Source organism: Castanea sativa, chromosome 6 (assembly GCF_040712315.1).
Source record: "Castanea sativa cultivar Marrone di Chiusa Pesio chromosome 6, ASM4071231v1".
NCBI lineage: Eukaryota > Viridiplantae > Streptophyta > Magnoliopsida > Fagales > Fagaceae > Castanea > Castanea sativa.
The window spans coordinates 33,860,217-33,883,372 of NC_134018.1; the positions used below are offsets into that span (position 1 = coordinate 33,860,217).

Genomic DNA, 23,156 nt, shown 5'->3' on the forward strand with positions numbered 1-23,156 from the left:
CTCTCTTTTGAAGCTGATACAATCTTGAAGATTCCCCTAAGCCACACCCTTCCAGAAGAAAAAATAATTTGGATTGGAAATAGCTGCAGAGAATTCTCATTCAAAAGTGCCTACCATATAGCCCACAATCTGCTTGAGACTAATTAAAGAGGAGAAAGCTCCAATGGGGACCCTTGCAAACCATTATGGAAAAAGCTCTGGCATTTCAACCTCCCAGCAAAAATTAAGGTTTTTGTTTGGAGAGCATGTGCCAATGGTCTCCCTACAATGGATGCCATTTTCTGCAGAGGGATATCTCAAAGTAAGGTCTACCTTGTTTGTGGTAATGAAGCTGAAAGCATAGACCATGCTCTTCTTAACTGCAATTTCTCATCCTTGGTTTGGAACCTCTGGCTTGAAAATCCTCTTCGCACACAAGGCATTAAAAAATCCTTATTGGACTCTGCATTATTTATCATTTCTCACTCAACACTTCAAGATTTGGAGCTCTTCTTTGCCACGGCATAGGCCTTATGGTCCAATAGAAATAGAATAGTGCACAAGGACTATGGTTTTTCTCCATTTCAAGTGTGGCACATGGCAAAAAATGCAGTGATTGACTATGCTTGCTTTACCAGTTAGGACTTTGGTCCAACAAGACCCTCCCTATCCAACTGGGTTCCCCCCCCCCCCCCCCCCGGGAATCCACAAAGTAAATGTTGATGGGGCATCTTCAGAGCATGACAGTATTTCCAGTGTGGGAGTTGTCATTAGAGACAACATAGGTCAAGTTGTGGCTGCTCTATGTTTGCTGCTCCAATCTTGCATTTCTGCAAAAATTACTAAGGTCATTGCATTAGAGCAAGGTGTCTTTCTTGCTCAGGAACTTCAGCTGCCTCGGGTCATCTTTGAATAAGATTCTTTAGCTGTCATTCAAGCAATCAATGAGAAGGCTATGGGGAATAACTATGGGCACCTTATTCAGGGAATCCTGCAGGCTTATCATTCATTGAGACTTGCCTTTTCAAGCACGTAAGCAGAACCTTCAGTACTATGGTTCACAAACTCACCTAATATGCCCGAAAATCTGGAAGCCATCACATTTGGAAAGGAGTAGCGCCTTCCTTTGTATTGTCGTTTTTGCAATCTGATATGGTGTAATTAGTTAGTTTTTTGCCCTGCTTTGCAGACTTCTCTATATGACTCTTTTTTTATTGGTTTAATACCATTTATTCTCTTTCAAAAAAAAAAAAAGTAGCAGTTTACTGTAGCAAGTTGCTATTTGCTTTTTTTAGCCCCCCCCCTCTCTCTCTCTCTCTCTCTCTCTCTCTCTTCCATTACTCTTTCAAATAAGAGCTCCTTCCTCCCCTCTCTCAAGATCAAACCAGACTTAATCACTCTCTCATCTCAGATCAAACTCACACCGTGTCTTCGTGGGTCACACTATGAGTCTCTTTAAGGTAGATCACGCCATGGGTCTTTTTATGGTGGGTCATGCCGTGGGTTAAGCTATGTGGGTCACCATGGTGGTGGGTCAGTTTGTGGTGGTGGTGTTAAGTTGTTGTGAGTGTGGTGGGTCAGTTCGTGGTGGTTGGGATGGATTCCGATTAGGTTGTGGGTTGTTGCGGTGGTGGTGGGTTGTTGATCAAGCCATGAGTTGCTGTGGATGTGGTGGGTCAGCTTGTGGTGATTGGGAGGGGTCGGTGTGGCTGTGTTGGTGGTGAGGTACGTGGGTCAGTGTGGCTGGTCTTTGGGTTTTTGCTGGTTTTTTTTTTCCTTCATGTTGGTTGCTGGTTTTTTTTTTGGCTAGATTTTAGTTAAGCTTGGGGCTACCATGATGATGGTTGTGGTTTGGTGGTGCTGTGAAGGTGGATGTGACGGTGGATGTGATGGTGGTGGTAATTGATTTGGGACAGTGTGTTTGATGGCTTAAAGAGAGGGAGAAGAGACAGAAAAGATGAAAAAGACAAAGAATAAGAGAGAGAAAAAGTATTAAATAAATAAATAAATCGTATTTAACTTTGTTTTGAAAATAAGACCATTGATCTAGAGTAATTTGTGAAATGGTAAGATAAAATAGATAAAATAAATTTTATAAACTTAAAAGTGAACAAATTTAGCAACAATAATGTAGATTCTCAAAGGGCATTAGATGGTAAATAGTGAACAATATAATCCTATAAAAAAAAAGATCTCTATTTTAAAAAAATCTTAAGTGTTTTTGGAGTAAAAAAAATGATACTTTTTTTTTTCACAATCATAATAAACCCTACAATAAATTTATAAATGAACTCCACTGTAAATATAAAAAGAAAGAACATCATTGTACCTGCTCTAAGACAGCCAAAAGAATCACTCCTCTCTCTCTCTCTCTCCTGGCAAAAAGGTGTCAGAGTACCAAGAGAGCAGATAAATGTGAGAATCCAGTTGTAGTTTCTGTCACTTTGTAACAAAAGAAAACAGGTGTCTCCATTATACGCTTTTCACCTGCTTAGATTGACGAGAAACAGTGAAAGAAACACACACGCTTACGCAGACACGATTCCTCTTACTCACCCCTAAACTTTCCCAAATTCCACCTTCCCCTTCATTATTAAAAACTAGTTGATAGGACCCACTTCCCCAACAGTATGAACCTTCACCTCAGCTTCAAACCACACGTTCACTTCCCAAGAATCTAAGCCATCCATTCCTCCCTATATATAACCATCCATCTCATTCTGCAGTTGGCCAAAAATATTTGGCAATTGGAATCCACATCTATCTGAATTCCAAACCTAGTATTCCATATTCAAACCATTTATTTTGTTTCACATTTCCCCTCAGTTTTTTGAACATGGGTAGGCTCGGTCTGTTTTGCTTTATGGTTATACTAGCCGAAATCTTGGTGGTACAAGCCATGGCTGGAAAATCTGAGGGATCAGAGCTGAACCCATTTGGGCTTAAGGCTCAAAACAAGGTTGGGACACTTGGGGTTGTGGCTAGACTTGCGGATCAGCCTGTTTCTAGTGTTGCAGAGTCACCAGAGGGTAATAAGGAGAACTCCAATGTGGCTGAAGCTCCTGTGATCAGACGGCTGGGAAAGCATCACTCCGATAAGTCTGTGGCTGGTGGGGGTGTCATCATTGGTGGCCTCGTCACAGCTATTTTTGCAGCTGTTTTTTGCTACATTCGGGTCACGAGAAAAAGAGATGATGTTCACTGAGCTTGTATGCTCTGGGGACATTTTGAGATCTTATCACATAGATTTTCAAATAAAAAAGTAAAAAAAAAAAAAAAAAAAATTAGTGTAGAAGTCAAGTGAGTAAAGGAGTGAGTGATTCATTTTGATACAAACACATAATGTGGTGTGAGGCAGAGGAATTAGTGTAATTCTTTTTAGATATTGTGAATATATGATTGATGAGCGAAGTATGTGGCCTTTTATGTTTGCATTGTCCAAGTTAATTGTCTTTCTTGCCAAGGCGTTTGCAACTGTGCATTGTCATACTTTATTTTTCTGTGTGTTGATTTGTTCACTTCCTTATTAGGAAGCTGAATTAGATGTGTTTGCATAATGTGTTGGTGTGGAATTATGAAGGAACCGCTAAAGATGAAGTACATTATTATGAATTAAAATGATAATAAAGAAGTGTATAGTAGTACCGCTACGATCTGGCCTTCTGTTCACTCATCAGTGGCTGTAGTTGTGTTCACTAATTTGATTTTTGAGGTAAATTACGGTCCAATATATAATTTGCAGGCTGTTAGATTCATTTTTCCTATTTTTCTCTTTGGAGATACGATTGGAAAATATTTCTGAAGGATTTTTAGTAATCTGCCATATTTTTAGAGTTCCAAAGAGGTGGGAATGAATGCGAAGCAAGCTCCTTCTTCTTTGTCACTACTGGCGAGTGGCGAGTGGCGAGGACGGTGCCTCTACATTGTTGCAACCGCCCAAGTTAAATAGCACTAACCCACCCAAACCTCACCCTTCATTGAATTAATGGAACTGATTAACAACTTTTACATGAAAGGAAAAAAATAAAATAAAGAAAATTGATATATAAACCATTAACCTCACCCAAAAACAGAAGGGCATTTATGTACCTTTTACTTTTTTTGGTGCGAACTAGGAAGGGATTTATTGGGTATTTTTAAAGTATTATAAATGCATATTCTTTATTCTTACATAACTGTAGGTTCTACTAATACAATTTATAGTAAAATTTATAATTCATGTAAGAGGAATAAGTACGTATTTATGATATTTCTGAAATATTCAATAATTTTCTGGATTTTTATTACAGACTTGACCAGGAGACGAGTCCAACAGTTTTAGGTTTCTATCACGCTGAACGCCTTAAATTTTGGTGTATGATTTAATTTGGCTTGTTTGGTGGGAAGTCTGTGTAGTCAAAAGAAGGGCCAAATCTTCCATATGAACTCACAGTCACATGTGGTCTTTAGTCTATACCTTTTAACTTCATATCAGCTTCTGCGGTCGGTCTTCCAATTAATGTGGGAGCACTCACAAAAGCAAATGAGAACTCGCTGAAAATCTCAATGAGATATGAGAAACAAGTTTTTAATTTGCCTTATATGCTCAACTATAACTTATAGTAATCGTATATTTTTTTAATGAGGAAAAAAGATTTGTTATCATTCATTGTTAATATTATTGGATCTAAAAAGCTGGGGTCCAATTCCCCTTTGACTACTGTCGCCAACTCATTTTCAAATAGTTGGCAATCCCATTGAAAGTTGAAGTTTAATGAGCATACTTACTGCATTGTTTATCTATGTCATTTGCAATTGAAAATGAAATGATCTATTTCCTAGTTTTTTAAGTTCGCTACTCTTTTATTTTTAAATAAAACAAATCCCAGAACTTTTTAATTTCTTTATCCCATAAATCTCCCTACATCTACTCCTAATTCCTAAACCTCATTTCAAAGAAGAAAAGTACTACTAAAATATACTACTATATTAAACTATAATTAAAGCTATTAATTACTTCGTTGAGTTATGTTAGGTATTCTCACAGCAAAAAAAAAAAAAAGAGTTAGGTTAGGTATTCATTTAAAGTTAGTTTCTAGGTAGCAGTCACTGAAGCCAGAGGTAATGGTTGTGGTTAAAGAATTTTTCCGGCATAAATGAATTTTTTTTGAAAATTTTCTTTTGATGGAAAAATTAATTGAAACTTTCGTTTTTTATCGGATGTCCCCTAACGGACAATTTATTTGAAACTTTAGTTAGCCTTTAAAGCACCGCTCTATACTAGACTAGACTAGAGCTTAAATGGTCATAAATGAGTTGGGTTGACCAATATTTAGTTAAAAGTGTAATTTTTAAGTATTTTTGAAGTATAGAGAATGATATTCTTTTTTTTTCATATTTATGATGAGATTCGCTAATTAAATTTATAGTAGAATTCATCATAAATGTGAGGAAAAAACACTATCTTTCCTTATTCCGAAAGTACTTAAATCTAAAAGTTTCCCACATTAAAAAGCTAAAAAACCCAAATCAAATCCGAATATAGATAAATAAAACTTCTTATACAAAGCATTCCAACTCCATTTAGGCCAAAAGGCTCAAACCCAACTATTGGTAAAATTTTTGTGATCAAGTAAAGCATTTGGGCCTAAATCCTGTTTATATTAAACATTAATTGATGTTTTAGTATTTTCTCAAAAAAAAAATACTGATCTTTTGATTTAATGATAAAATATAATTATCAAATTGTAAACACCGTATTTTGTTGTTTCTCACACAAATATATCTTATAATATTAAAAAAAAAAAAAAAAACTACTCGCAAAACAAAAAAGTGATTATTTTATTTTCTTGAGAGCAAACCAAAAAGTGATGTACTTACATAAATTGCTGTCTAAACTCTTAACGCCAATTTTGCCATATGGCTATGATTATGAATAAATGTAAGAGTGTGACACTGACAAGGAAACTCTCTCACCCATGTTGTTTTTCCTTAGATCTCTTTTCCCTAACCGCCAACATCCGACTGTTGTACCCTTCAAAGCCAAAATCGTTTGAATTTCCCGCATTATTATTAACATTTCTCAACTACTATTCTGTATCACCTTTCCAACTAAACAATGCCAACGTCCACTTCACCTTCGATTTCAACTCCTTCTATGTGTCTTTTATTGATAATTCCACCCACAAGACCCATTTGAATCAAATCCATGCCCACTTACTGGCCTCTGGATTGCGGGATTGTGGGTTTTTGATTACTAAGTTGATCAATGTGAGCTGTAATCTTGGAGAAACTCGTTATGCGCGTAAGATGTTTGATGAATTTCCTGACCCAGATGTGTTTTTGTGGAATGCGATTATTAGGGGTTATTCGATGCACAATATGTTTGGTGATGTGATTGAAATGTATTCAAGGATGCAAATGGCGGGGGTGAGTCCGGATTGCTTTACTTTTCCATATGTGCTAAAAGCTTGCAGTGGCTTGCTCTCTCTTGAAATGGGCTGGCGGGTACATGGACAGATATTTAGACATGGGTTTGAATCGGATGTGTTTGTGCAGAATTCACTTGTTGCAATGTATGCAAAATGTAGTCAGATTAGGCATGCTAGGATGGTGTTTGATGGTTTATATGATAGGACGATTGTCACGTGGACTTCCATCATTTCTGGGTATGCGCAAAATGGCGAACCTATAGAAGCATTGAGAATATTTAGTCAGATGAGACAGAGTAATGTGAAACCAGATTGGATAGCTCTTGTAAGTGTTCTTAGGGCTTATACTGATGTTGAGGATTTGGAACAAGGAAAATCTGTTCATGGTTGTGTCATTAAGATGGGTCTTGAATATGAACTAGACTTGCTCATTTCACTCACTGCCATGTATGCAAAATGTGGGCAAGTGACAGTTGCGAGATCTTTCTTTAATCAGATGAAGCTACCAAATTTGATTCTGTGGAATGCTATGATTTCAGGTTATGCAAAGAATGGTTATGCTGAGGAAGCTGTAGGGCTATTTCGTGAGATGATTGGTAAGAACATAAGGGTAGATTCTATAACTGTGAGGTCTGCCATCTTAGCTTGTGCCCAAGTGGGGTCCCTTGAATTAGCGAGATGGATGGATGATTATATCATGAGGAGTGAGTATAGAGATGATGTTTTTGTTAATACAGCCCTTATTGATATGTATGCAAAATGTGGGAGTCTAGATTTTGCTCGCATCATTTTTGATAGAACACTACAAAAGGATGTAGTTGTGTGGAGTGCCATGATTGTGGGCTACGGATTGCATGGTCGGGGCCGAGAGGCCATTGATCTTTACCATGCAATGAAGCAAGCTGGTGTATGCCCTAATGCTGTCACCTTTGTTGGGCTGCTCATGGCATGCAATCATTCTGGCCTTGTAGAAGAGGGATGGGAACTTTTCCACCGTATGAAAGATTATGATATAGAGCCCCGCCACCAGCATTATGCTTGTGTGGTTGATCTTCTTGGACGTGCAGGCTGTTTGAGTCAAGCTTATGATTTTATTATGAACATGCCAATTGAACCAGGTGTTAGCGTATGGGGAGCACTTCTTAGTGCATGCAAGATCTATCGCCATGTGACTTTGGGAGAATATGCTGCAGAGCAGCTTTTCTCATTAGACCCATATAATACAGGGCATTATGTGCAGCTTTCTAATCTGTATGCTTCAGTCCGTTTATGGGATTGTGTGGCAAAGGTACGTGTATTGATGAAGGAGAAAGGACTTTGTAAGGACCTTGGGTATAGTTTGATTGAGGTCAATGGAAAGCTTCAGGCATTTCGTGTGGGAGACAAATCACATCCAAGGTATAAGGAAATTTCTGTGGAGCTTGAGAGACTGGAGAAGAGGTTGAAGGAGGCAGGATTTGTCCCACATACAGAATCAGTTTTTCATGACTTGAATTATGAAGAGACAGAGGAGATTCTCTGTAATCATAGTGAAAGGTTAGCAATTGCTTATGGGCTTATTAGTACTCCTCCTGGAACTACCCTTAGAATAATAAAGAATCTTCGGGCATGTGTAAATTGTCATTCAGCCACCAAGTTTATTTCAAAGCTTGTTAACAGGGAGATAGTTGTTCGGGATGCAAATCGATTCCATCATTTCAAGGATGGAGTATGTTCCTGTGGGGACTATTGGTGAGAGCCTGAGAGGGAAGGCTGATTCTTCACATTACAGTAAGTTTCCTTTGTTTCAGTTCTGCTTCATGTGTATCAAAGAGGCAAATCAATGTTCCACTACTGCACCTCAAATTTTTGTGGGTTGGAAAGTAACATTTTTGGTCTGCGATAATTTGTGGGGCATTTTTTTGCATTGCTTGCATATAGAAAGGTGCTAACCCCCCAAAGAAAATCTGCCTGGTTGTGGGGAGGGGTTGCAACTTGCAGCAGCTGCAGAAAAGGTTGCTGTTCAATTGGGTCAAGAGGCAGAAAAACTGTGCAGCTCACAACTGCTGAAAATGGCTCTGCTTAGTGGCTTTGTAGGGGCTCTCTACATGAGAAATCTCTCTTTGCGATAGAATTTCAGGTATGCAATTCATGTCATTGAGATCCATGTTTCTTTATTATGTTTATTTGATGGATAAGTTGGTATCGGATATTATGTGGATGTGAACCTAGAGAAACTGGTTTAGATTACTGTTAAGTAATGTAGGATGTGAAAATATGTTCTTTGAAGTTAGAGAGCTTATCTCAAGCACTTTAAATGCAGCAATGGGTCGCTTGGGATTTTTGCAACATGTCTTTTTCATATAGTATAGAATCATTTGGAAAGGGGGGGCGAGGAGTATCTTCTCATGGATGCCAAGTCTCTGGTTGTAGCAAATATTGTTATTCCATACTTTTATTAGAATAATTTGCAACAATGGTCATGTCTAGCTTTTTTGTAAAATCATTGGTAAGGTAAGTTTCACCTTTTGTGCCACATGTTTGGTGAGTTTTCTTACTTGATTTGTGTTGGAGTTTGCACCAAATGTCTAGTGTAAGATGAGTTCAAGGCTTATATTCTTGAGCCTAGTTTACTTGACTGTGTCGGCATCTGTCAAAGAGAATCCCTCAGGCATGTTTGTAAAAAAATTCTTGGGCCTAAAGCATCCCACTTTTGATATGGTGGTTCATTTAGAATTTCAGTTCATCCAAAATGGAATATTGCAAATCACTAGATATTTTTGTTATAAAGTTAGGATAGGCTTATTTTGTCCTCACTGCTTGAGCAGGGCTTCTCCTATCAACTTTTGCTTTTGCTTTGTGGCATAGTTTAGATCAATAGTCTTTGCTGTTGACTTTTCAACTCTTTGAAGGCATTGCAATGTTTGCTTGGAGTTTATGCTTCTGTTTTGATGGAGAACCATGGTAGCAACCGTTGACGACATATAAAAGGCGTCTTTCTGATTTTTAGGGATGGGCTATGCTAATAGTGCAAGGGGTCTTATTTTGGTTATATTTGAGTTTAGTTATGTATTTGAGCTTAGTAGTAAAGCCCAAGAAGTTAAAGTCCGAGTCTTATTAAAAGTTTCAGTAAGTCCTATTTCCATAGGAATAGGTATTAGTCTTCTATTTTAAGGAATGTAATGCTTTCTATTTTAAGAAGAATAAGATTTCTGAATTTCAGAGGCTATGAAGCTTTGTTGAGGTTTGCGTGATGCAACCTTCCCCTTAGAGATGTGATGCCAAAGAAATCCTAGATGTGGACTGACGCTTAGGAAGTCTATTTATAATGCCTAGAAATTTTTATTTTTTGTTCATAAATTCACAGAACTTAAACCCTTGCAAACACAAACTGGTTTGTCACCCCTTAGACCCTAAAATCCAAAACTTCAAAATCCTAAAGCCCCCAATCCCCATCCATCAAATAGCCCCACATAACCCTCAAACAGCCTTGTTACTGTTCACAGTTTACTGCTCACAGCATTGGAACACAAACCCAAATCATGGTTTTCCCCCCTTTGTTTTATATACAAATCCCATTATTCTTTTTCTCATTAGAAACCCTAGTAATCCTTGTTATTTCCAACCTTTATCCCACCAAAACCTATCTCTAATTGTCAAAATATCAGTGCTGGCCAGATCTGGTCCAGGAATTCTAAGTTAGATTTTGCTTTGTTCCCCCTTGTCCCACATCATGTTTATAATTCTGAGAAATTGAGCAAAAATTATTAGCAATTGCTCCAATCAAAATGAAAAGGAAGTTAAGAAACAACAGAAAATTAGAATTTGATGGTTGAATTTGAACAATCAACCTATTCCATCACATTACTAGTGCAAAATTCATGTCTTACTGGAAACAGAAAAGTCCAACTTATGGGTTGGGAAAAGAAGATACAAAAGAGTTAGTTAACCATCTGCTGCATATGGATTGACATGAATAACAATAATGGAAAGAGAAATAGAAGTCATCATTTAAGTTGGATATTAGATATGTGACCATTTACATTGAATTGGAATAGTTAGTTATTGTCCTAACTTCAATAGTACATCACATAAATTCCTGCAAGCATTCTGAGCTGCCACTTAACATGTATTCTCTGGTATAATCAAGTAAACCAGTTGAATCAGAAAAGTTCGGTGTCTTCACTTGGATAGTCTAGGTGGCCATGATTCTTATAGCATGTCAGCCGTTCCTCATTTATCAATTCTTAGGTCAGTTAAATATCTGATCTTTCTTTTACTTCAATTTTTCTTTTAAATGACTACTTTGTTTGTACCTTACATTAAATAGGGACCTCAGGTTTCTTTTTCTTACTTTAATACAATTACTAGATTCAACTCCCTTATGCTATTAATTGGCACGTGGAGGGTCAATTTTCTAGTAAGTTTGTGTTATCTGACTCTTTTGTTTGCATTGGTTTGTCCTCAAAGCTTCTAGCAGAAAAGGGGCTTTTGTTTGGGACTAATATATTCCACATCATCCACTTTGCATCTTCGTACAGGACATTTACAATCTGATCTTCTTGTTTTAGCTGCCTTTCTTGAACTTACTGCCAACCTTGAAATATTGATTGTGGATACATGTTCAAGTTATTTTACAACAATGTGAGTATATGGCATTTCTAGTTGTTTTAAATATTGCCATTTAGGCAAATGCTTGTCTCCCCATTTCTGATCATTTCGTGACTTTCATATTTTTGTTGTTCCCGTTTTCAGGAGAGCTCATCAAAAGGGAATATAGGTGAACTAATCAATCTCAGCTTCCCAAGCCTTGACCAAGTCAAGATAAAATCTTTTCTCAGAACAGATAATGCATTAAATTCTGTGAGGATTTTAGAAAAGCAAGAACTGGTCTTGGAAGATATTGAATTGATTCCTGCGAAGGTGGTCAAGGACTTTATTCGAAGATGTTAGTGGATTTGGATGAAATTTGTCAAGTGACACCAACCAGGGGTGGACTTTAATGTTTGATTTTAACTTAAACTAGTTATACAGTCTGCCATATATTTTAAAGAAGTTATAGATGTTTTAGTTTCCGCTGTTGGATTTATGGTTTGGTTGCGTGATGTACAGATTGATATTGAATTGGTTGAGTGTATTATGTGGACGTATGTTGAGTAACTTGGTCCCACATTGGACATAAATTGAGTTGAGTGTATATGTGACTGATGCTTTTTTTAGGTTTTTCAAAAATGATTTTTATTTTTATATTTTTTATAAGAGAAGATGATTGTCTTGCAAGACTAATAAAGCCAACAGCATCTTTCTCTTTTCTTAGAATAAGGTGTGTCTAACTTACTTATAATAAAAGAAACCTCACTAAATCAAGTTTCCAGTGCTCAAAAGATGAAGTATGATTTGAAGTAGATGGTGTTTGAGCTTCAATCGTATATAACTCATACAATCAAGTCTCCCAACCTCATTTAATTTAATAGCTTAGGTTATGTCCATGATGTGCATGTCGATTATCCAAACTTTAGGTTCGTATGAATCTCAAACTTTCAAAACTTTCACTAATTTGTGAGAACCATATTTATTCTCATCTGTGCATGCAGCATCCTCTTGGACTAGGAGACCCTTGAACTAACCAGTCTTTCACAACAGGATTATTTTGGCTTTTAAGAAATTGAAAACAAACTTGGTTAATAGGGAACAAATATGAATCAGCTATAGGCTGCCAGCTGCTGCTTCTTTTTATTTATATTTTTTGGTTTCTATATTATTTTGCTTCGGAACCCTTAACCCTTTAAATAATTATCCATAGTAGATTCGTATACTCCCATCTTTTAAAATAAGAAAAAGCTCTGCTTGACTAGAAGGCCATGCTTTCTGCACGAAATCCTATTTATTTTATGAGAATATTTTCAATATGCTATGGAATCTCATGTCAATAACACATTAACCAAACTATTTGGTAATTTATGCTCCGTTTGTTTTGATGTAAAATATTTTCAAATGTAAAATATTTTACACTGAAAATATTTTACAGAAAATATTTTCATTTTACCCTGATTGGTTGGGTATTTGAAAATATTATGAAATCATTTGCAAGCATTTGTTTCCTGGTAAAATGAAAAAATAAAAATTCTAATTAGAAACAATCCAAACTCAAAATTCTCACCAACCTATGCTGAAATTCTCAAATTTTAAACGCAACCATGAATCAAAACAACCAAACTCAAATTAGCTAAAAAAAGAAGAAGGCAGAATTGCACAACAACAAAAAAAAAACCCATTCTGTAAAAACACATATTTGCAAACCAAAAAAAAAAAACCCCAAATCTGCAAGTATGCCGGTGGAGTTCTACATAATTTTTGTGCGATAGGGCCTAGGTAGAGATTTGTACAAAACAAACCCAAATCTGTAGGGTCTAGGGAAAAAAAAAAAAAAAAAGGAAAAAAACCCAGATCACCAAACATAAATTGCAGTTCCAGTGCTTGACTTTCAGTGGAGAGACGCTGATTTTTGCAACATCGACAGGGCCTACTGGTGAAGAAGAAGTGTTTGACAGTGGGTATTGAGCTTCGATTCTCGCAGTTTGTCAAAACAGGCTGAAGTTTGAGATCGTCCTTACACAGAGGTCTTTGGAGTTGTAGCCAGAGATGAATGGAGTGGATGGCGTTGTAGGTGGTGCTTTTGCTAGTGGGTGCTCTCTAAGTCTGGCTTGGGTGAGAGCTGTGCAGTGGCTTGACTGTGACGTCTATGCTTTTGAGAGATTGCAAAATGTAAAATGTTTTACAGAAATTTTAAGCAGAAAATATTTTACTTTTTTTGTCTTAATTTTACAGTTTGACTGGAAAATATTTTACATTTGATTAGATTTTACAATAAAACAAACATGGTAAAATATGTAAAATATTTTTCTGAAGATATTTTACTTTGAAACAAACGGAGTGTTAAAGAATGACATTACCATGCTAGCGATTGTGTTTTATGTAGCATTTTCTTGTTGTATGATGCTGGTAATGAAAGCTAAAAACAAAGCCTTAGTAGGTCACACACCAAATGATTTTTTATTCTTTCTTATTTTATATTTATTTATTGGTTTTGTATATACAAATAGTAATGTTAGAAATACAATTTTATTTTTCTCTAAAAAAAATACAATTTTTTTTTGATGATTAAAGTAAACATTTTTTTTTGGCTTTTATTTATTTATTTTAAAATTTCATTTTGGTTCTTTATGTTTTAAAGTTTTCATTTTGGCCCTTCATGTTTGATTTAGTTTTCATATTAGCCCTTTTTGTTTTAAAATTTTAATTTTTGCTCTTCAGATTTAATTAATTTTTTTAGATTTAATTAAAATTTCTATTTGATTCATCATATTTGAATAAGTTTTTTTATTTGGCCCTTCATGAAAATGAAAAGTTTGAAATGTAAAAGGGTCAAATAGAAAACCGAATTAAACATGAAGGTCCAAAATAAAAGTTTTAAAATGTATAACAGTAAAAATGAAAATTTCAAAACAACAAACGGGAAAATCTAAAAACAACCTCAAATTGGACAAAAAGTGTATTTCAAATTTTTTTATTTTATAGATATTATAGATATGATCATATAATAATTTATCCAAGATTTTTATCATTATGTCAAAATACTAATTCGTTTGGTGTTACTTAGCCAAATTAAAACCTAATTCTTTTTTCAAAGAGAACACATTTTCCCAATTAAGCTCATTAAATTTCACAAATTTTTCTATAATTTATTAAGCAGATAAGTTGTAATTATTTTGAAGTGATGTTGCTATTTTTATTGTAAAGACTAATGTTTATTATACATATCTTAATACACACACTTGTACACACAATTGAAAAGAAATTGAAATCATAACTTAATTTGGAAATTGTGACTTCAATTTTTTTTTTTGAGGAAATTTTGACTTCATTCAAGTCATGATTTGAGTTATTTTTCAATTGTGTTTAAAAATGTGTACATTAAAGTGTTTCAATTTTCAACAATATTCATTTTATTGTAAATAGCTAATAACATATGGTCTTAGTTGTGAAAGTTTTTATGTGTTTTTGGTTTGTTTGATATTCGAAAAATTTGAAACTAACTCAAAAAAGTCTCAAACGTTGTTCTCGTTCTCACCTTAGTTTACACTTTTGAAAGTTTCAAAGTTCAAACCCTAACCATCTTACTCAAACAGTCAAACTACACTAGTGAGTCTACTGAAAAACAAAGAAACAAAGAAAAGTGCCAACAAATTTTAATGGAAACAAGATCTACAAGGCGCAAGAAGCCTTCCCACATTGCTGAAAATGGCATCGATCGGATCAGTGATCTTCCTGATGCTGTTCTCCATCACATTCTCTTGCTCCTGCCCATCAAATCAATCGCACAAACCAGTCTCTTATCCAAGCGATGGAGATCTCTCTGGTCCTCCTTCCCTGACCTTGACTTCACCACCATTAACATTAACCCAAATGCCATTTCTTCCATAAATCATAACCCAAATGCCAAAAACTCTCACCCACACTCTTCTTCTACTACAGGACTGGACTTCATAACTAGGGTTTTAGGTCACCGTGACAAAAACTCAGACCTAAGGTTCCTTCGTTTTCGAGGAAGTTTAAGTTTCTCTCATCTAAATGGTATCATTCGCCGTGCCATTCGACATAATGTTCAACAACTTGATGTTGAGGTTGCCACTGATGATTACTTTAACTTCCCACGATCCATTATAGCAAGTGAATCATTGCGTGTTCTTAAACTAAAATCTCGTTTCCCAGGTTTTCGTTTGCCTCCTTCGTCAGTTATGAAGGATGGCTTTCGATCACTCCACACGTTGTCTCTTTCGCTTATCATTTTACACAACCAGCCCTCACTTGTGGACTTGTTCTCATCAGATTCATCATCGTTTCCACTTTTGAAGAATTTGAGTCTCGACGCGTGTTTCGGGTTGAGACATCTTAGTGTTGGATGCAAGGCACTTGAAGAATTAACCTTGGAAAATTGTTTTCAGCTACAAGATTTGAGTATTTCAGGTCCAAAATTGGAGAGATTGCGTGTAGCGCGTTGTTTTGATGCTTCTGGGGGTAAGAGTTGGGTAGAGATCAATGTACCCAGACTCAAAATCTTGCACTGGGTACATAATGCCATCACTGATTATAGTGATCTTGAGAATTTAAGTTTGCTGCATGAGGTATCTATTGGTTTCTGTGTACTTCAAGAAGATGTAAGTGTGGTCAAGCTTCATAGTGTGTCCAATTTTTTGTCTGGACTCTCTCATGCCCATTACTTAACACTTGAAAGCCAATGTGTCCAGGTACTTGTCATCTGATCTTTCTCTTTAGATCACTTTGTCTATATATTTTTATTTTTAGGCTAATACATGTTTCTGTATATGATTAGGATATAAAAAGAATCAAGATTTGATTCTAAAGTCCATTATTTATGGTTAGCTTTGAAATTTATTTTCATAAGCACTCTGTAGCTCAAGAAAATTCACTCTAATCCAATACTATAGTTAAATGATATTTAAGTATTTGGCAGAGATAAACGTGAACATGTGATAACTACTAACAGCTAGGGACTTAATTTGGAATAAATTTACTGCCTTGTATCATTTCCAGAATGGTAAAAAGCACAACACCCTAGTTTTTATTTTGTTGTTGAAGTTATGGTTAAGCTATTATTTTCAGAAACAATCATGGGAATTCGCTAGGGGTACCACCTAAATTTAGTTAATCAACTTTGTGTTATTTACGTGTTAGTTGTGTGATTGGTTAAAAAGTAAAGTCTCACATTGTATATTAATAAAAAAAATAAATAGTTAATATAATATAATTAAATCCAAACTTATTGGCTTAAACTTTTAGGTGAAGTGATGTCTATATATATTATATTACATATTCAATTAGAGTCCCTCCAATGTACAAGGAAGACTCCCATGTTTGCATCATTCATAGTTGAGTAAATGGTATTTTATTGGTGATGATGATGAATGACACTCGGATTGTAAAGAAAAGGGACTAACTAAAGTGGCGGAAGATTTTTTGCTCCAACATCAACTATATACTATCTTATGGTGGGATAGTGAGAATTGTATAACAATTGTGATATGCAAGTTTGTACCAATAATTTTAAGAACACAACAAATTTTATAATATTTTCACAACTATTGATGTGATATGTTGAGATTGATGTTAATGGATACTCCATGTGAAAGTAACATTACTCTAATTACAATTTTTCACATTAGCAATTGTTTTAGGAAAGATTGCTAAAATTATTGTGCCCCTAGTTTATTACTTCGTGTCTTGGTCTCCTGCATCCCAACAGTTGGCTAAATGTTGCATGGTTGTTGATTTTATTGTATTTCCATAATCACTGCTGAATCTAATTAATATATAATGCTAAATATGATAGTTTTCTTTTGTTTATTTAGGCTTTTGGGTTTGGTTGCTTGGTTCACCATTTCACCTAGCCCTCTTTTGTTGCAGATTATATCAAGCAATAATTATTTTGCAGTTTATCTACAGCCGTTTAATAACCTCAGATCTTTGGAGTTGCATACTGGTTTCAAAAAAAATAATGTCCTAGGATTAGCATTCCTATTCAGGAGCTCTCCCACATTGCATACTCTTATTCTCAAGATTATAAATGATTACAAGATTGAAAGGAGAGTAAGTTATATGCATGCATTATTTCTGATTAATTTATTCTCCAATTACTAGTACAAACTCTCTTCATATTAATTTCACTTCTCTTCCTTAGCAATGGAATAGGGACTTGTGGGACATGTCTAGCTCTGAGGAAGAACAATTTTGGGAATCTCAAACCCATACTTTGAAGTCCTTCCTACATCATCTGAAGGTAGTAAAGATCCATGGGTTCTTAGAATGTGAGAATGAGGTTAGTCTAGCAAAGTTTCTGCTAAAGCATGGAAAAGCCCTTCAAGAGATGACACTGTGCACAGGACACAGCAGTGCTAGAGACTCTCTCAGGCGACAGAAGATTAGGTCACAGATGATGGGATTTTCTTGGGCTTCTTCTAATGCTAAAATTGCATTTCACTAGGCTGGTGAAATATTCTTGGACTTTCTAATCATGGAGTAAGCTTGCTTATTGAAAATTATTCTCTCTAAGTTCACTAGTTGCGAATTTTCTTTTAATTTGACGACTAGCTAGCAGATTCTACTTTAGACTTGGTAGAGCCCAGATATCTTGGGAAAGCTTTGTTGAATTTTGTTTAATTAAAATGAAATCAAGAAATAAGTTAGTGTTTTATACTGATGGCGATGGAAGTACATTAATTGAAGTATTCGAGAATGAGGTGATGATGAAGTAGTTTATATCTTTTCATGGACCTTTCTGAAAAAGAAGCCAACATACAATAATGAAACACTCTTTATTAAACAGCGTCATATTTATGCAAAACAGTGCCAACAACAAAGCATATAGTTATATACATTAGTGTTTTGGATTAAGTTGAAATACCTCAATTAGTTGGAACCTTTGGATAATATTTTTAAAAAGTAGATTTAAGGTTAAAATCACTATTTCACCAATTATCAAATTCTATATAAATAAAATTGTTTTATAGTACAAAAGGTGCTTGAGATAATATTTAAAAGAACAAGTGGCGAGAATTGGTGAAATAGCAAAAAACTCAGGATCAAACTGACAGTACACAGTATATATGGGAATACGGCTCTACATAGCGTAACTAACAAAAAAAATAAAAAATCCTTTAATCCTTTGGCCGGAAAAGGAAAACATACTTAAAGAGTATGAATCACATGGTTAACTAGGCCAAACGAAAAGAATCACATAGTACACACATTATTGAGGAGGAGCTAGATCCATATATGATTACAGTGCCATTGCCATATTAGAATAGTCAGCACATAGTTCTGATTCGTGTGCCCACTGGCAGTTTGCTCAAAATTGAGCTCAATGGTTTTCAAGTTGATTTCTTTGTCCTTATGGAATCCATATTTTCAAATAGTGTACTTCCCCAGTCAAAGATTAGTTGATTAATTTGCTCAAAATGACAACATAGAGTTAGGCTAATAATTTTCATTGCCTGTCAATGCTGGACCTGACTAAACTAGAAGAAAATTAATCTTTGTACCACCCGCACTAGTTTCTTCAAAACTCATGCTAGTTGCTTAGTACTGACCCAGATTCATTGATTGGAAATCAAATATTTAAAGGGACAAAGTGAAGTCATGTAGAAGCATTCATTAAACAAGAGCTTAAAACTGCTTTTGCAAAGATGAAATAGTAAAATACCATTACCAAGAAACTAAGATGGGCTAATCTAGGTCACAACTCACAAGACAATACTTCTTGAACCTCCCCCAGTTCCCTTCCTGCTACATTACAAGGCTCCTTAGTCCTAACCTAGTCTTAATCTTCAGCTAACCATTGCTTATGACCAGGAGCCCATTTGGGGCATTTTGGACTGAAATAATTTGCAACAACTTTTGAGTTCAGGAGCTCCACAATGGGAGCATATTTCACACATCGCGGAGCTTTGTACTGGTTTATTGAAGCACCTTGGCCCACAGCATAGTCCATAAGCTTGTCAAATGTCCCACTCTCCACTATCTTTATCTCTAAGGGACCAATGGACTTGTCTGAAACCCTGCCTTGGCGGTATACACTGTTGAATGATTCTTCAACAGTGAGGCAACAATCCTCAAAAACTGAAGGAGGAATTGGTGTTGCCCGGCTGACGCTAATCTCCCAGTACAGGACATAGTGCCCCGGGATAGTTGAAGTGTCAGCATAGCTTGTATATTCTGAGAGTGATGCATCAAATGACAATAGATTGTTAGCTGCATTCTTCACTGCATTTTGTAGTTCAACTTCATCGGTTTTATCAGAATCAATGCTAAGAACCACATTCTTTCTGCATACAAAGTTGAATTGAGGAGCCTTGTTTTTGAATCCTGCAACTCGAAGTATGTCTCCAACACGATATCGATAAAGGCCTACAAGATTAAAAAAAGTTCCATGACAGTTCTTATATATATACTATTGTACATGTGCAGTACATTAAATTTCTTAAATAACTCATTACGTATTTTATTGGTTATTGCAAACAAGTGTTTGAATTTAATTGGAGAAGCTAATGTATTAACTTAAATTTTATCTTATAGCATAAAAAACCAAATAAAATCATCATCATTTCACAATGTGAAGTGTAGAATATAATATTAATTACCTGCATAGGTAGTTACAACAAGCTCGTACTCTTGTCCTAGCTTAACATCAACAAGATCAACCAAGTCTTGGTTTTCCCTATCATCAAGGGAGACAGGTTTGGAAAAGGATTCATTGAATCCACTGTTCCTGTTAACTGGCAAGAACTCATAATAGCACATGGTGGGAATGAGGGTGTAGGAGACTTCACTTGGCTTGCACAGAGGATTCAAATTAAGGCCAAAGTAACACTCAGAAGATGCATACATGGTACAAACAAGAGGGAGACCATTGCTATAATAATTCAAAGTGGGAATGTACTGTGACATTGTTCCTGTCACAATGACATCAATATACTTGGTATTAGGCCACAACCTAGTTATGATCCCCCTACAAGAATCCTTGCCACATTCAGCTTCAATAAAATCAGCTAGCCTGGAATTTGGTTCAAGAATTTTCATGACAGCTTCTCTCACTGATGAGTCAGTGATTTTGGGGTCTAAGGTACCACTTCGAATGTCATTGCATAAAAGAAGCCAATTATTTTCAAGGAACTTAAGGGCACGAATGAAGCCGGAAGCGAAGACTGCCCCAACACGAAGAACTTGGGTGTTTTGATAAAGGCCACAAAGCAACTGAGAGTACATGCTTTGATAAGAATCAGGGCAAAGAATGGTCTCGTTTGGGCTAGTATAGTTGGTGTAGGGATCATAAGGCCTATCCATAAAATGTGAACTTTTGTAGTAGCTAGTTAAAACTGGACGTGCAACAAGTCCTCCTGGGGTTTTAGCTTCTGATTTTATGAACAAAAAATACATGCCTTTTCCTTTGTCCAAACCTGGAACACATTGGTTCATCACAGGCATCAAAAGGCTGTAAAGCAATGACCTCCTCTCCAGCTCCTCTTCAATTGTTGGCATCAATTTCCTCTCCCCGCCAGAAGTTCCGGAACTACACACATAAATTAACAAAATTAAGCCAAAAATAATTCAATAGTTATAACAGATATATTTTCGTTTTAAAAACTAGAAAGAATCAGTTAAACTATAAAGTTCTTGAGAACAAATTAAAAAAAAGTTATTCGACAAAATTTACTGAATTGGACTTTATTAAATTAATTACCTAGTCAAGAACTCCGATATGGGTTGGGAACAAAGGATTGGTGAAGCATCACCATTACCAATACGGTCAATTTCTGGCTTCAAATCTTCATATGTAACAACAGGAACCACCTTCTTGAATGTCTCTTGGTCTGTACACCCGTTTAGGCCATGTCGTTGCAAGTACTCAACATGGACATTACGAGAAAGGATTTCAGCAAGAACCCTCCTCTGAACTTCATCGGCATTACTGGTTACATCTTCAATAAATTGTAATGCCTTCTTGTTTTTACCATCGAGAGATGAGTTACTACCACAACAATCATATTCGGAAACATTATTAATCTTAGGAGCTTCTGGCATAGTTACAATAATATTTATATATATATATATGTAGTCTACGAAGTGAAGAAGTAGTAGTAATAGTAGAAAATAAAATTTGTGATAGGAAACGAAGCGAGGCCTAGGGGATATATATAGTGCAAAAAATGCGAATATGATCAGTATGGCTGTAACCCACCTTTTAGATCCAATCGAACAGTACTAAGGGTGAAAATTGTAATTGAAGTGTAACCCGATTTTCATAATTTATTTGTTTTTTGACTTTTCTACGTTAACCCAACTCATATAGTTCTGTTTTTTAGTGCACTGGTTGGGCTAGTTGGGAATGTTATTGTATATCTGGTTGGGCTAGTTGGCTTGGATTACAAGGAAACACGGGGGTAATTAAAACCGTTTGGAACCGGGCCTCTCGGTCTCACTGAGAGGGAAATTTTCAAAGAGGACCGGCAATATCCGGTAAACTTGCGGTGGGAACCGGGTACATGCGAGCATGTAGGACTGGTGTCGTTTTGAGTACCAGCAACGGCTTCCGTAATTTGGTCTAAAAAGTTGGCTTTAGCTTCTTCATTACAGAGTGTATCTTTTCCCTATCGCCGACACCCTTTCTTACGTTTTTTTCCCATACAAATTTATAGCTGGAAAATTAATGTTAGTTCTTTCAATTTTTGGAATCAAATGTGTTTCTTTCTAGGATTTCTTTGGTATTATGTCATGTAAAGTAAAACAATTAAGAAATGAAAAAAAAGTCTAAGCGTTTTTAATGTGGTATTAATTAAGATTAGCTGTTATATATTTATGCCCATCATGATATGGTGATGGGAGTACCTTATACATGTTATCTTGGAGAAAAGGAAAGGAGAGTTGAAATACTTTCATTTAATTTAACCACAATTGAAAGACATGAAAAGGAAATGTGAGTTATTACCACGTACTTTTGGTGCTGTGGTCACTTCACAAGTATAAATACTTGTGGGGTGTTTGGGGTAAAAACCGAGGTTCAAGTATTCAGGAAGGAGCTTCACATACATATGCACTTATATTAGGCTATAGTAGAAGTTCTATCTTGTATAAAAAAGAAGAAGAAGGAAATGTGGGTTATATATATGACTTCAGATTATGATATACATAATAAAGTTTATTAGTCTTTCAATTTTGAGTGATGTTCTATGTCTACGATCTTAAAAATGAGAGCTCTGAGATTTAATTTATATATCATTGATGGAATATTTTATTGTTAGAGGGGCTAAAAAACAAACTGATGTTGCAAGTTGCAACCAATTATTGCTGTTTGACAAATGAAATGATAGAAAATAACAAATAAAACTGTGGAAAATATTGGTGCAGTTTTCTCATCTAACTTTAAAAAACAAAAATTATTAATCAGGTCTCATCTAACTCTAAGCAACCAAGATTCCAAAATAAATTTGCCGGCTGCCTAAGTAGCTAAGATTATACCACGTGTACAAATTAAAAACCTAAGCAAAATCTGTAGAGATTGTGATACCATCCTGCACCACCAAGTACTCTACAGCCGCCCTTTATTATCACCATGTCTACTCAACAATTGCTTTACCATCATTTTCAATATGTACGCCAATGTTACCATCATTTTCTCTCTTTTTATTTATTTATTTATTTATTACTTATTATAAGGGTTTGCGTATTCAATAAAACCACTTACCAAAAAGCTCATTTATGGATGATTTTGAGGGTTGAATCTTGAATATTGTAGAGAGTTTTGATCCCAATTAAAAGTTTGTGTTACAAAAGTGCATTGTGTACTTTCTTGCACGTTTAGGCTTCTTCTCCTATTGAAGGCCTTTTCCGTGCGTGAGAATAAATGAGCTTCACATACTGTGGAGTTTAATGGAATGCCTTTTTTTTGCAACGAAACGGATTATTTTTCCAAAGAGGTGTTGAGTGCTCTTATACGATGCTTCAAATGGTGTCCACTCAGATACTTTGAATGATATAGTGGAGACTTAATTTGTATCTCTACCATTATGAAAAGCAAAATAGATATGCATCTTTTAGTGGGAGGAATTTCATTATTCATCAAAATAACATTTGTTCACAGAAACATTCATCATTATCTTGATATTTTCTTTCAATTAATTCAACCGATAAAGTTTTTTGTCAGTCAAATAAGAT

General features: G+C 35.6%; 3 protein-coding genes across 7 annotated transcripts; 2 read left to right on the forward strand and 1 right to left on the reverse strand.

Moving 5' to 3' along the window:
* The first annotated feature begins 5,835 nt into the window (after window positions 1-5,835).
* On the forward strand, window positions 5,836-11,627 carry LOC142638709 (pentatricopeptide repeat-containing protein At3g12770). 5 transcript variants are annotated; one of them, XM_075812773.1, is made up of 4 exons: window positions 5,836-8,159; window positions 8,310-8,508; window positions 10,910-11,012; window positions 11,124-11,627. In XM_075812773.1, exon 1 carries the CDS (start codon window positions 5,878-5,880, stop codon window positions 8,122-8,124), a length of 2,247 nt encoding a protein of 748 aa, XP_075668888.1. In that variant the 5' UTR covers window positions 5,836-5,877; the 3' UTR covers window positions 8,125-8,159; window positions 8,310-8,508; window positions 10,910-11,012; window positions 11,124-11,627. The 5 variants fall into 5 exon arrangements, with proteins under 5 accessions (XP_075668888.1, XP_075668889.1, XP_075668886.1 ...); XM_075812774.1 differs by having other exon boundaries at window positions 8,331-8,508; XM_075812771.1 differs by having other exon boundaries at window positions 5,836-8,508.
* Window positions 11,628-14,620: 2,993 nt separating this feature from the next.
* Window positions 14,621-17,430, forward strand: LOC142639831 (putative F-box/FBD/LRR-repeat protein At4g03220). Its single transcript, XM_075813968.1, has 3 exons — window positions 14,621-15,676; window positions 16,854-17,036; window positions 17,128-17,430. The coding sequence occupies exons 1-3, from the start codon at window positions 14,621-14,623 to the stop codon at window positions 17,428-17,430; spliced, it is 1,542 nt and encodes a 513-aa protein (XP_075670083.1).
* Window positions 17,431-18,582: 1,152 nt separating this feature from the next.
* On the reverse strand, window positions 18,583-21,103 carry LOC142638977 (indole-3-acetic acid-amido synthetase GH3.6-like). The gene is made up of 3 exons (XM_075813055.1): window positions 20,686-21,103; window positions 19,586-20,514; window positions 18,583-19,352 (listed from the first exon to the last, which is right to left on the reverse strand). Exons 1-3 carry the CDS (start codon window positions 21,024-21,026, stop codon window positions 18,766-18,768), a joined length of 1,857 nt encoding a protein of 618 aa, XP_075669170.1. The 5' UTR covers window positions 21,027-21,103; the 3' UTR covers window positions 18,583-18,765.
* Window positions 21,104-23,156: the final 2,053 nt, after the last annotated feature.